This window comes from Pyricularia pennisetigena (assembly GCF_004337985.1).
Source record: "Pyricularia pennisetigena strain Br36 chromosome 4 map unlocalized Pyricularia_pennisetigena_Br36_Scf_9, whole genome shotgun sequence".
Taxonomy (NCBI): Eukaryota; Fungi; Ascomycota; class Sordariomycetes; order Magnaporthales; family Pyriculariaceae; genus Pyricularia; species Pyricularia pennisetigena.
The window spans coordinates 636,320-647,109 of NW_021940921.1; the positions used below are offsets into that span (position 1 = coordinate 636,320).

General features: G+C 54.3%; 4 protein-coding genes across 4 annotated transcripts in view; 2 read left to right on the forward strand and 2 right to left on the reverse strand.

Moving 5' to 3' along the window:
• PpBr36_10217 (uncharacterized protein) overlaps positions 1 to 4,593 on the forward strand; it is a gene marked incomplete at both ends in the record, with an annotated part of 5,586 nt that extends 993 nt beyond the window's left edge. The window contains 5 exons of the mRNA XM_029897330.1: positions 180 to 256; positions 330 to 1,253; positions 1,312 to 2,337; positions 2,423 to 2,824; positions 2,906 to 4,593. Coding sequence (XP_029744372.1) covers positions 180 to 256; positions 330 to 1,253; positions 1,312 to 2,337; positions 2,423 to 2,824; positions 2,906 to 4,593 — 4,117 coding nt within the window. The remainder of the gene's footprint in view (positions 1 to 179; positions 257 to 329; positions 1,254 to 1,311; positions 2,338 to 2,422; positions 2,825 to 2,905) is intronic.
• Positions 4,594 to 5,411: 818 nt separating this feature from the next.
• Positions 5,412 to 6,470, reverse strand: PpBr36_10218 (uncharacterized protein; the record flags this gene model as incomplete). Its single annotated transcript, XM_029897331.1, has 1 exon — positions 5,412 to 6,470. One exon carries the CDS (start codon positions 6,468 to 6,470, stop codon positions 5,412 to 5,414), a length of 1,059 nt encoding a protein of 352 aa, XP_029744367.1.
• Positions 6,471 to 8,656: 2,186 nt separating this feature from the next.
• Positions 8,657 to 10,790, reverse strand: part of PpBr36_10219 (uncharacterized protein) — a gene marked incomplete at both ends in the record, with an annotated part of 2,459 nt that continues 325 nt past the window's right edge. Inside the window, 2 exons of the mRNA XM_029897332.1 lie at positions 8,657 to 8,760; positions 9,076 to 10,510. Of these exons, the coding sequence (XP_029744266.1) occupies positions 8,657 to 8,760; positions 9,076 to 10,510 (1,539 nt within the window). The remainder of the gene's footprint in view (positions 8,761 to 9,075; positions 10,511 to 10,790) is intronic.
• PpBr36_10220 (uncharacterized protein) overlaps positions 9,062 to 10,790 on the forward strand; it is a gene marked incomplete at both ends in the record, with an annotated part of 2,253 nt that continues 524 nt past the window's right edge. Inside the window, one exon of the mRNA XM_029897333.1 lies at positions 9,062 to 10,681. Within this exon, the coding sequence (XP_029744217.1) occupies positions 9,062 to 10,681 (1,620 nt within the window). The remainder of the gene's footprint in view (positions 10,682 to 10,790) is intronic.

Below are 10,790 nucleotides of genomic sequence, written 5' to 3' on the forward strand. Positions count from 1 at the left end.
TTTTTTGTTCTTTTCTTTCGACGTTGGAATTGCCTTAGCGCCCGACACCTAGCCTCGACAGACCCTGGTCTTTATGGTGGCATGGTTCTGGAGCTAAAGCACCTCCCAACGTGCCGAGATCGGGGTGTTCTCATTTTTATTTGGCGCTTGCGCCATGTCGCAGAATTATATCTAACCAGACTTTGTGAGACAGGTTTGTCAGCAAAGGAAATGCACAAACGCCACCGAGGAGAGGCAATCTACACTGCAGAAGTTGGTAAGTGGCTGCATTAATGGATGTCTATGTGACAGTTCACGTACTTACTCGGCGAATTGGCATTTTCCCATAGATGTACATTTCCCACAGCTGTCGGTTGGGGATACGCTTACCTTCGCTGCGCATGCCAGGGCTCCCCGCAGGATTCCTGCAGGGGTCTCCAAGACCCTCTTCGCAAACCACATTCGCGATGTTGTCATGGCAATATTCGGAATCGCACACACCGTTAACACTCGCGTCGGAAACGAATACATCCGTGGTGTCTCTGGTGGTGAGAGAAAACGTGTGACAATCGCAGAAGCTGCATTGTCCGGCGCTCCTCTGCAATGTTGGGACAACAGTACCCGTGGCCTGGACAGCGCCAACGCAATCGAGTTCTGCAAGACACTCCGTCTGCAGACAAGGCTCTTCCAGACCACAGCGTGCGTCAGTATCTATCAGGCACCGCAGTCTGCATACGACTTGTTTGATAAAGCTGTCGTTTTGTACGAAGGGTATCAGATCTATTTTGGTCCCGCCGACGAGGCCAAGCAGTACTTTGTGAACCTGGGCTTCGAGTGCCCTGCCCGCGCCACTACTCCCGACTTCTTGACCTCGATGACTTCGCCACAGGAGCGTATCGTGCGTCCTGGCTTCGAGGGCAAGGCACCAAGGACACCGGAGGAATTCGCCATTGCCTGGGCCAACAGCGCCGAATACACGGCACTCCAGGCCGACATTGAGAACTACAAGTCGACGCATCCTATCAACGGCCCTGACGCCGAGGCATTCCGCAGGTCCAGGGCGGCTCAGCAAGGCCGGGGTCAAAGGCCCAACAGTCCTTACACTCTGTCCTTTTACGAGCAGACAAAGCTATGTCTGTGGCGTGGATGGAAGCGTCTGCTGGGTGATCCCACCCTCACCGTCGGCGCACTGTTTGCCAACACCCTCATGGCCCTGGTTATCTCAAGTATCTTTTACAACCTGCAAATGACGACCTCCAGCTTCTTTCAGCGAGGTGCTCTGCTCTTCTTTGCCTGTCTACTCAATGGATTCGCTGCGGCTCTCGAGGCAAGTGGCCCTCGTTTTTCTTTTTCTTTTTTCTCTCTCTCTGGCTGTCTTGATCTCACCCGGTTATTCTAACTCGTCCATCCAGATTCTAATCTTGTTCGCCCAACGCCCCATCGTCGAAAAGCACGATCGTTACGCCTTGTACCATCCGTCCGCAGAAGCCGTGGCCTCGATGCTTTGTGACATGCCCTACAAAGTTTGTAACGCCATTGTATTCAACCTTGTGCTATACTTCATGGCCAATCTGCGAAGAGAACCAGGGGCTTTCTTCTTCTACCTCCTGATCTCGTTTGCGACGGTTCTGGCTATGTCCATGATGTTCCGTACCATCGCTTCCATGTCTCGTTCGCTTTCCCAGGCGATGGTGCCAGCTGCTACAATCATCCTGATTCTCATTATTTTCACCGGATTCGTTATCCCGCTCGACTATATGCTGCCTTGGTGTCGATGGCTCAACTACATTGACATTTTGGCATATTCCTTCGAGTCTCTTCTGATCAACGAGTTTGCTGGACAACGTTACACCTGTACCGAATTCGTTCCACGAGCAGAGTATCCCGGTTATGAACAGCTCACTGGGACCAACAGGGTCTGTCAGGCCGTGGGCTCTGTTCCTGGTCAGTCGTTCGTCAAGGGTGAGGACTACCTCTACAGCTCCTTCAGGTACGAAACGGCCAACAAGTGGCGAAACTTTGGCATCCTCATCGCTTTCATGATCTTTTTCTTGTTCACGTACATGGTTGCGGCCGAGAATGTGCGAGAGAAAAAGTCCAAGGGTGAGGTGCTTGTGTTCCGCCGTGGACAAAAGCCTGCAGCTATCAGGGATGCCAAGACAGACGCCGAGGCTGGAGCGCCCAAGGTCGGCGGCGCAGTTGTCGCTGCCAACATGACGGAGGAGGGTGCCGGTTTTATCCAGAGGCAAACGAGCACTTTTGGTTGGAAGGATGTTTGCTATGAAGTTCAGATCAAGAAGGAGACGAGACGCATCCTGGACCATGTCGATGGTTGGGTCAAGCCCGGAACTCTGACAGGTATTTACTATTCCCACCTCACAAGTTGGTTCTCCACCAAGCAAGTTACTAATCCGGAGAAAAAAAAAACCTCCCCGAAACTCAGCATTGATGGGTGTATCTGGCGCTGGAAAGACGACTTTACTCGACTGCTTGGCAGACAGAACTTCGATGGGAGTCATCACCGGTGAGATGCTGGTAGACGGCCACCAGCGAGACGCTTCCTTCCAACGCAAAACGGGCTACGTTCAGCAGCAAGATCTTCATTTACAAACGACGACAGTCCGTGAGGCATTGAACTTTAGTGCTCTGCTCCGTCAACCCGCTCATGTACCTCGCGCCGAAAAGCTGGCTTATGTTGATGAAGTTATCCGACTTCTTGATATGCAAGAGTACGCCGATGCTGTCGTCGGTGTCCCTGGAGAGGGTCTGAACGTGGAACAGAGGAAGCGTTTGACCATCGGAGTGGAACTCGCAGCCAAGCCCCCTCTGTTGCTATTCGTAGACGGTATGTGATCGACGCCAACCACCAGCACGACTACGTTTCTCCCTATTATCGTTGTGGGTTTTTCTTGCTGACTGTTCACAGAGCCAACTTCTGGATTGGATTCGCAAACCTCGTGGGCGATTCTTGACTTGCTCGAAAAGCTCACCAAGAGCGGACAGGCAATCCTCTGCACCATCCACCAGCCATCGGCCATGCTATTCCAACGTTTCGACCGGCTTTTGTTCCTAGCCAAGGGCGGGAAAACAGTTTACTTTGGCGACATTGGTGAAAACTCCAAGATCATGACCGATTACTTTGAGCGTAATGGCGGCTTTCCCTGCCCCCACGATGCCAACCCGGCCGAATGGATGTTGGAGGTTATTGGCGCAGCTCCAGGAACCACATCCGACATCGACTGGCATCAGACATGGCGGAACAGCCCCGAGTTTGCTGAAGTCCATGCAGAGCTGGACAAACTCAAGGAGCAGCCCGCAAACACGCCGCCACCCACTCAAGACAAAGCCAGCTACCGCGAGTTTGCAGCGCCCTTCCACCAGCAGGTTTTTGCTGTGACCCACCGTGTCTTCCAGCAGTACTGGCGCACCCCGTCGTACATCTACGCCAAAACAGCGCTCTGTGCCGTCACGGCCTTGTTCATCGGGTTTGTCTTTTACGACGCGCCCAACACGCAACAAGGCCTGCAGAACCAGATGTTTGCCATCTTCAACATCCTTACAGTCTTTGGCCAGCTCGTGCAGCAGACAATGCCGCACTTTGTTATTCAGCGTGACCTGTATGAGGTCAGAGAGAGGCCGAGCAAGGTCTACTCATGGAAGGTCTTCATGCTGTCGCAGATCATCGTCGAAATCCCTTGGAACTCACTGATGGCTGTCGTCATGTTCTTCTGCTGGTACTACCCCGTCGGCCTCTACAAGAACGCCATTTTGGCCAACCAGGTCACGGAGCGTGGCGCCCTGGCATTCCTCTACCTCTGGGGTTTCTTGATATTCACCTCAACCTTTACCGACCTGATGATTGCCGGCTTCGAGACGGCCGAGGCCGGCGGCAACATTGCAAACCTGTTCTTCTCCCTTTGTCTCATCTTCTGCGGTGTGCTTGCCAACCCGGACACCATGCCCAGGTTCTGGATCTTTATGTACCGCGTCTCGCCATTCACCTACATCGTGTCTGGCTTGTTGTCTGTCGCAGTCGCAAACTCCGAGGTTCGGTGCGCCAACAACGAGTTCCTTCATTTCGACCCCGTAAACGGGACATGCGCCGAGTTTATGAAAAACTACATCAATGGGATAACCATCCCCAACGGTCCAAAAATCCCAGGAGCCGGGGGTTACCTGCGCCCTGACACCGAATCGTCGAGGTCCGACTGCGCCTTCTGCCCAATCAAGGATACGAATATCTTCCTTCAGGGCGCACACGCCAGCTACGACAACCGCTGGAGGAATTTTGCCCTCATTTTTGCATATATCGTCTTCAACATCATCGCCGCCCTGTTCGTATACTGGGCTGTGCGTGTGCCCAAGAAGAAGCTCGGTGGTAAGAAGAAGGCCGGTGACGCCGCCGCCGCCGCCGGTGCTGGTGCAGGTACTGCGAGAGCGAGCTCGAGCAACGAAAAGGCCAAAATGCAAAGAGAAAAGGGCGAGGTAGAGGGCTTGACGAGTGCCGTTCTAGGAACGAGCGTCGCTGGTAGTGATGCGCCGATGACGACCACGACGGAAGGCGAGGGCGAAAAGGCGAAGCGGAGGCCCAGCGGTGAAGAAATTGTGAGGTGATAATGGAGAAAAGTGGAGGCTGGCTGGGTCCGCCCGCTATGTTTTGCTTGCGCTTGAAATATTGGCTTAAAAGGGGCGTCCTTGGAAAGTATTACTTGAAAACAAGAACAGAGTTTGACTTTGAGAAAGTGGGGTTTCGGTGTCGGGACATTTCAGCGGAAAGTAATATTACATTGCATCTAAAGGGGACGGGCGCATGGAATGCTGCTGTCTGATATTCACTATGTATCTCTCTTTTTTTTTTTTTAATTTTGTAGTAATCACATATCTTCAGTGTTCTTTCTGACTCGTTGTCTACAGTGCAAAGATCTCAGCTTGATGCCTCAATATCGCGTGCGAAAGCAGTTTTGGACCATATGTAGTCTAGGGATGGAAAGATGAGAAGTAACCAAAGATATATTCCAGCGATGTATCTAGAGGTAACCATCGAATGCAAGAAAGAAGGACTGGACTAACTTGGCTAGCCGAGCCCCAGCCTACCCAAGCGCAGAGGTGCATCAAACCCACTCAACACTTCACGAGCAGGCTCGGAATAGAACGCTTTTGACGATGACAAAGAAAATAAAAAGTTTATATACAAAGGCCTGCCAGAAACAGGTTTTGATGGACTCTCAATGCCCAAAGATGAAGGTAAGATGTTCAGAGGAAAAAGGGAACAAAAAAAAAAAAAAAACAAATATGAAGACAATCGCGACTCGCAGCCCTGCTACGCTAAAAACACACTGGCGCTCGGCCGATGCTTGGCTTTTTTTTTTGGTCAAGAGAAGAAAAGATGCATGAATCTGATGTCCTCTCAGAGCCATGGCTTTTTCTTTCTCTCAGTTGCGGAAGCGGTGGCGGCGGCCACGGGAACCATTGCAGCCAGGGCCGGCGGACTCGGTGGGCTTGGGCTCGGTGGCGGGCAGAGTCGAGGCGGCGGCGGTGGTAGCGGAGGTGGCAGTGGGGCTAGCGACCAAGCTGGTGAGCAGGGTCGAGGCCGGAGCGGTAGCAGCCGGGTTGGTGGCAGCTGCGGTGGAGGCGGCAGCGGTGGAGGAGGAAGAAGGAGAAGATGATGAAGAAGCAGCACCGGCGGCGGAGGAGGCATCCGAGGCGCCACCAGGCACCTTGACGATGGCCTTGGTCTTGCCGTCGGCGCTGCCCCTCACGGTACCGCCGGGGGCGACGGCGATGCCGGGAATCAGCGGGTAGGCGGTCTTGCCTGCCCAGACGCTGAAGTTGATGGCGGCGTCGTCGACCTTGTAGACGCCGGGGATCTTGGCGGTCTCGGCACCGGCGGGCAGGGCGGTGGCGTTGGAGCCCTGGATGCGGACCTGGGCGCACGAGTAGTAGAACTCGGCCTTGCCGTCGTGGGCGCCGTGCAGGGCGATGTGCTCGGCGCGGACCAGGTACTCGCCGTCGGGTAGGGTCTCGGGCACCTCGAACTCGATCTTGTTCTCGCCGTACATGCACCAGCCGTCGTACTGCAGGTCGCGCGCCACGAGCGGGTCCTTGCACAGCAGCGACTGGTGCACCTTGAGCCAGTTCCCGGACCCGTCGTACTCCTTGACCGACCCGGGCGCGAGCGAGACGTACACCTGCGCGGGGCCCGGGTGCTTCATCCCGCTGGGGTCAAACGCCTGCCTGAGCCCGAGGCTGTCGCCCGGCTTGACGGTGAAGACGTCCGTCTTGGCCCCCGACCCAGCGTCCTTGTTGCAGCGGAAGTCGATCGACGTGGCCGCCTCGTCCTTGAAGGTCGGCATGTAGGTGCGCGTGTGCTCGCGCACGTACTGCCAGTCCCGCCCGACGCTGGCGCCGTTGTGCACGAGGCCGCCAAAGGTGTAGTGGGCGCTCGCCAGGGGGATGGCGGCGAGGATCGAGGTGGCGATGGTGAACTTCATTTTGTTTTTGTTTTTTTGTCTTGTTTCCCTTGGACAAAAAAAAAACACAAGATAGTGAGTCTCAAGAAATGAAAAATAAAAAGTGATGCAAATGCAACAAAAGGAGCAAGAAGTGTTTTGAAAGAACGTGAGTGACTTTGCCGATCAAGGCTAACGAATGTGAAGCTCTGTAAAAAAGAGGTTGGATGTAACAAGGCAAAGCACTAAGGAGAGGAATTCAGCAAAGGCCGATGGGGAGAAGGAAGGACATGAGAGCAAACGTCGACAAGACATTGATGTCTTTATATCCCTCTTGCCCTCGTCGACATGATCCCTCACTCCCCACTTCACGTCCTAAATCTTTTTGTTCAACATGATTGATGGAAAATGCGATGACGACTGGTGGTGGTTCAGCCGCTTACTGAAACCCAACTCATCAAAAAAAAAAAAACCCAGCTTGCTGAGATACGAACGACGAGGGGCTCCATCACGAAAAGCTTGGATGCATGTTCTGTATGTGCAGGTGTATGCNNCCCCCCCCCCCCCCCCTCAATACTAGCGAAATATCCAGGCGGACGCCAAGCCGCAAGACCTCAGGTGTGAGCAACTTTCTCGCCCTGACGAAGCCCATCGGAGAATTTCTTTTGGAGAGGGGTTGGCAGGCACTTCAATATCGGAGAATAAACAGAAACGCCTGCCTGTTGGCTTTCCTGATGCCCAGAACCAGGCACAGGAATGGGTCGAGGCCCATCAGCGTTGGGTTGGAGTCAGTCAGTCACTCGACCGGGTAAGCAAATGGTAACTTTTTTTTTAAATTGAGGTTGCTATTGTTCTGACTATGCTGATGTAAGACGCCACAATTTCTGTTAGCCGGTCGACTTTCCCTCAGGCCAACGTTTCGGTCATGTGTTGGCGGCCAAAACTGAACAATCAAAAGTCGCAGATGCCATGTCGTCGACCATCTACCGTAGCACGACCTGCCAAGCCCTGCGACCCCAGATCACCAGTTTGTCAGTTTATGTGGAACGCGGGACTGACACGAGGTATCCAGCCCACAGTGACACCTCGATATGGACTTTGAGGACCCTTGGCTCCCAGAAAAATAAAACATAAAAATTCCAAGATGGCGTCAGTAGAAAAGTCTGCCGTAAACCAGAATGATGGATGCCGAAATCTCGCCCTCCCCAACCCCCATCTCACCCTTGTCCGCCTCTTTTATTTTTCTTGGGTGTTGTACTATGGTTGAGGGAGATTGTCTTTGTTTCAGGGGAGGCTAGCTGGTCCGGTCCAATCAACAAGCTGACTCGCTCACCAATCTATTGTGATTTGTTTGTGCCGGAGCCTGGACTTGGCATAGCTTATAGGGGGTTTTCCACAGATGGGACTCTGGGTTGTTGGGAAATACGATCGTATTATGGTAGATGAAGATGGAGACGTTCAATGTTTGTATGAGACGTCGCTTTTTTTTTTTTTTTTTTTTTTTTTTTTTTTTTTTGTTTTCCCTGACTTAAACAGCCTTGTAGTCCAGTGGCTCGCTCGTGTTTGGATGGATTGTCGTTGGGGGAATTTGCCAAGAAGCAAGAAGCAAATCAAAAAAAGTGAAGCTGCTTTGTCAGCGCAGCTGTGCATCGTTGGTGCGAAAATTCTGGCTCCGGTGATCCAATTTTGAAGCTTTGTAACGCATAACACACAATTACCAAAATGCCATAAGCAAAAAACTCCAGCGTTACCGTCCGCGACCGTGCCATGTTTTATTGCGTACCTGCATGGTTCCGAAGAAGAGGTCAGCAGCAAAAAAACAAAAGTCAACAAAGAAAACAGAAACAATTCGGAGTCGACAGGCCCAGACGAAAACATGTGGTATGGTCCATCAATCCTCGACATCATATGACGGACACAACATCAGGTAGACGACGATGCCAATGACCCGGTGTCCGTTCTATCGGCTTTTAATGCACAGTAAATCCGAGCATGCTGAGTCGGCCCTCTGTATTTCTCGATTCTTTAACTTCAGCAGGGCGAGCAGAAGAAGTAATCGGCACAGCCGGGGATTAATGTGATTCCGCCCGCGAGCAGAGGCAATACAACTTGTCATGTCGGTGTGTGGGATGCTTTGTTTCCCCGCATTATTCCTGCCCCAACCCGGCCGTGTCGGGCCACGTTTGCATGCGCTGGCGTCGGTGATCGCTGCTACTGCGGAACGGGGTTTACCACGACCCCGAGCGATTGATTGGCTCCTTGCACATCTGTGGAGACGGCACAGAGTAGCATAGGACGCCGGATCGGTAGGAGATGCGAGCAACGCAGCAATCTATAGAAGTCTTGGCTGTGCAGCAAACCCCGCTTGGAGGTGGTGGCATTGGTAGCGTGGTGTAGAAAGTAAACCTTTTTTTTTTTCTTTGCCTTTTTTGCCTTTTTTGCCTTTTCTTGAAATAGGATTGCTCTTGTGTGTATAATTCTTCTGAATAGTATAAATAAAAAAGGCGGTGCCTCATGAACGTCTTGGTGTGATACTTGTCAGTCGGTATTACTTACTATTGACACTCTGTTTTTGCACACAAAGGATCGAGCTCCATCAGCGAGCGGGATTAAAAAGAAAAAAAAAAAAAAACATGACAATAAATACCGCAGAAAATGGCTTGAACGGCCACCCAATCGCCCCCACCACCGACGGCGACATTGCACAGCCCGACATCGCCGCCATCCACCAGAGATACCAGGAGGAGGCGCAAAAACGGCGGCGCGAGGACGGCGGCGAGCAGTACGTGGACCTCGAGGAGGACGAAGCGGCACGCAAGTCGTCGCGCCACCTCGCGCACCTGATTGACGACCCGTGGGTCGACCACGAGGCGCTCAACGCGACGGCCCCGCCGCTCAAGGATGGCGACGACGTCAAGTTCCTCGTCATGGGTGCGGGCTTCTGCGGCCTCGTACACGCCGTGCGTCTGATCGAGGCCGGGTTCTCGGCCGACGACGTTCGCCTGGTCGACGCGGCCGGCGACGTCGGCGGCACCTGGTACTGGAACAGGTACCCCGGCCTGCAGTGCGATTCCGAAGCCAGCATCTACCTGCCGCTGCTGGAGGAGACGGGATACGTCCCGACGCACCGCTACTCGCGCGGCGAGGAGATCCGGCTGCACGCCGTGCGCATCGCTGAGAAGTGGGGGCTGAGGGACAGGGCGCTTTTCAGAACGGCCGCTACGAGCTTTGCCTGGGACGACGGCCGGAGGCGGTGGGTGGTGCGCTTGACGACCGACCGTGGGCCGGCAGCAGACCCCGTCGACCTCACCGTGACGGCCCAGTTCGTCGTGCTGGCCAACGGCGTCCTGTGCCACCCCAAGGTGCCCAAGCTCGAGGGGCTGGAGGACTTTGAGGGCCAGACGGTGCACACGGCCCGGTGGAAGTACGACGTCACGGGCGGTCAGCCGGGGGATCCGTTCTGCGACAAGCTGCAGGGCAAGCGGGTGGGGTTCATCGGCACGGGGGCCACCGGTGTGCAGTGCGCGTCGGCGCTGGCCAAGTGCGCCGGGGAGCTCTTTGTCTTTCAACGTACCCCGTCGGCCATTCACGAACGGGGCCAGAAGGAGATCGACCCCGAGGAGTGGAAGGAAAAGGTCGCCACGGGGCCTGGGTGGTGGACGGCACGCAATGCCAATTTCTCGGGCGTCATGGCCCGCGAACCCGACATGACAGAAGACCTGGTCGACGACGGCTGGACCAAACTGGACACGTATAGGGTGACGACCGGCGGCCCTCATGCCCAACACCCGCTGCCGCTGGAGAAGATCCCCGAGTACGTCCAGAGCATGATGCTGCGCGACGTGCCGGTGTCGGAGCGGGCGAGGCAGCGGGTCGACCAGGTCGTGACCAAGAACAAGGAGACGGCCGAGGCGCTCAAGGCGTGGTATCCCGTCTGGTGCAAGAGGCCGACGTTCCACGACGAGTACCTGCACATCTTCAACCGGGACAACGTCACGCTCGTGCAGACCGAGGACCACGGGGTGCAAAAGGCAACCAGCAAGGGGCTGGTGGTTAACGGCAAGGAGTATGAGCTCGACGTCCTAGTGTTCGGCACTGGGTTTCGGGCACCGTCCAAGGACTTTGGGGAGCCTAGCCGCATGTCTAATGCCACAATCACCGGCAGCAGCGGCGTGACGCTCCGGCACAAGTGGCTCGAGTCGGAGACTGGGCCTCGATCACTGCATGGCCTGCTTACCAACGACTTCCCCAACGTAAGATGTCCCTCACTTTCCAGCTCCCTGCAATGCATATCTGCGATGAATTTTATATGCTCCACACCTTTCCTTTTTTTTTTTTTTTTTTTTTTTTTTTTTTGTTTTC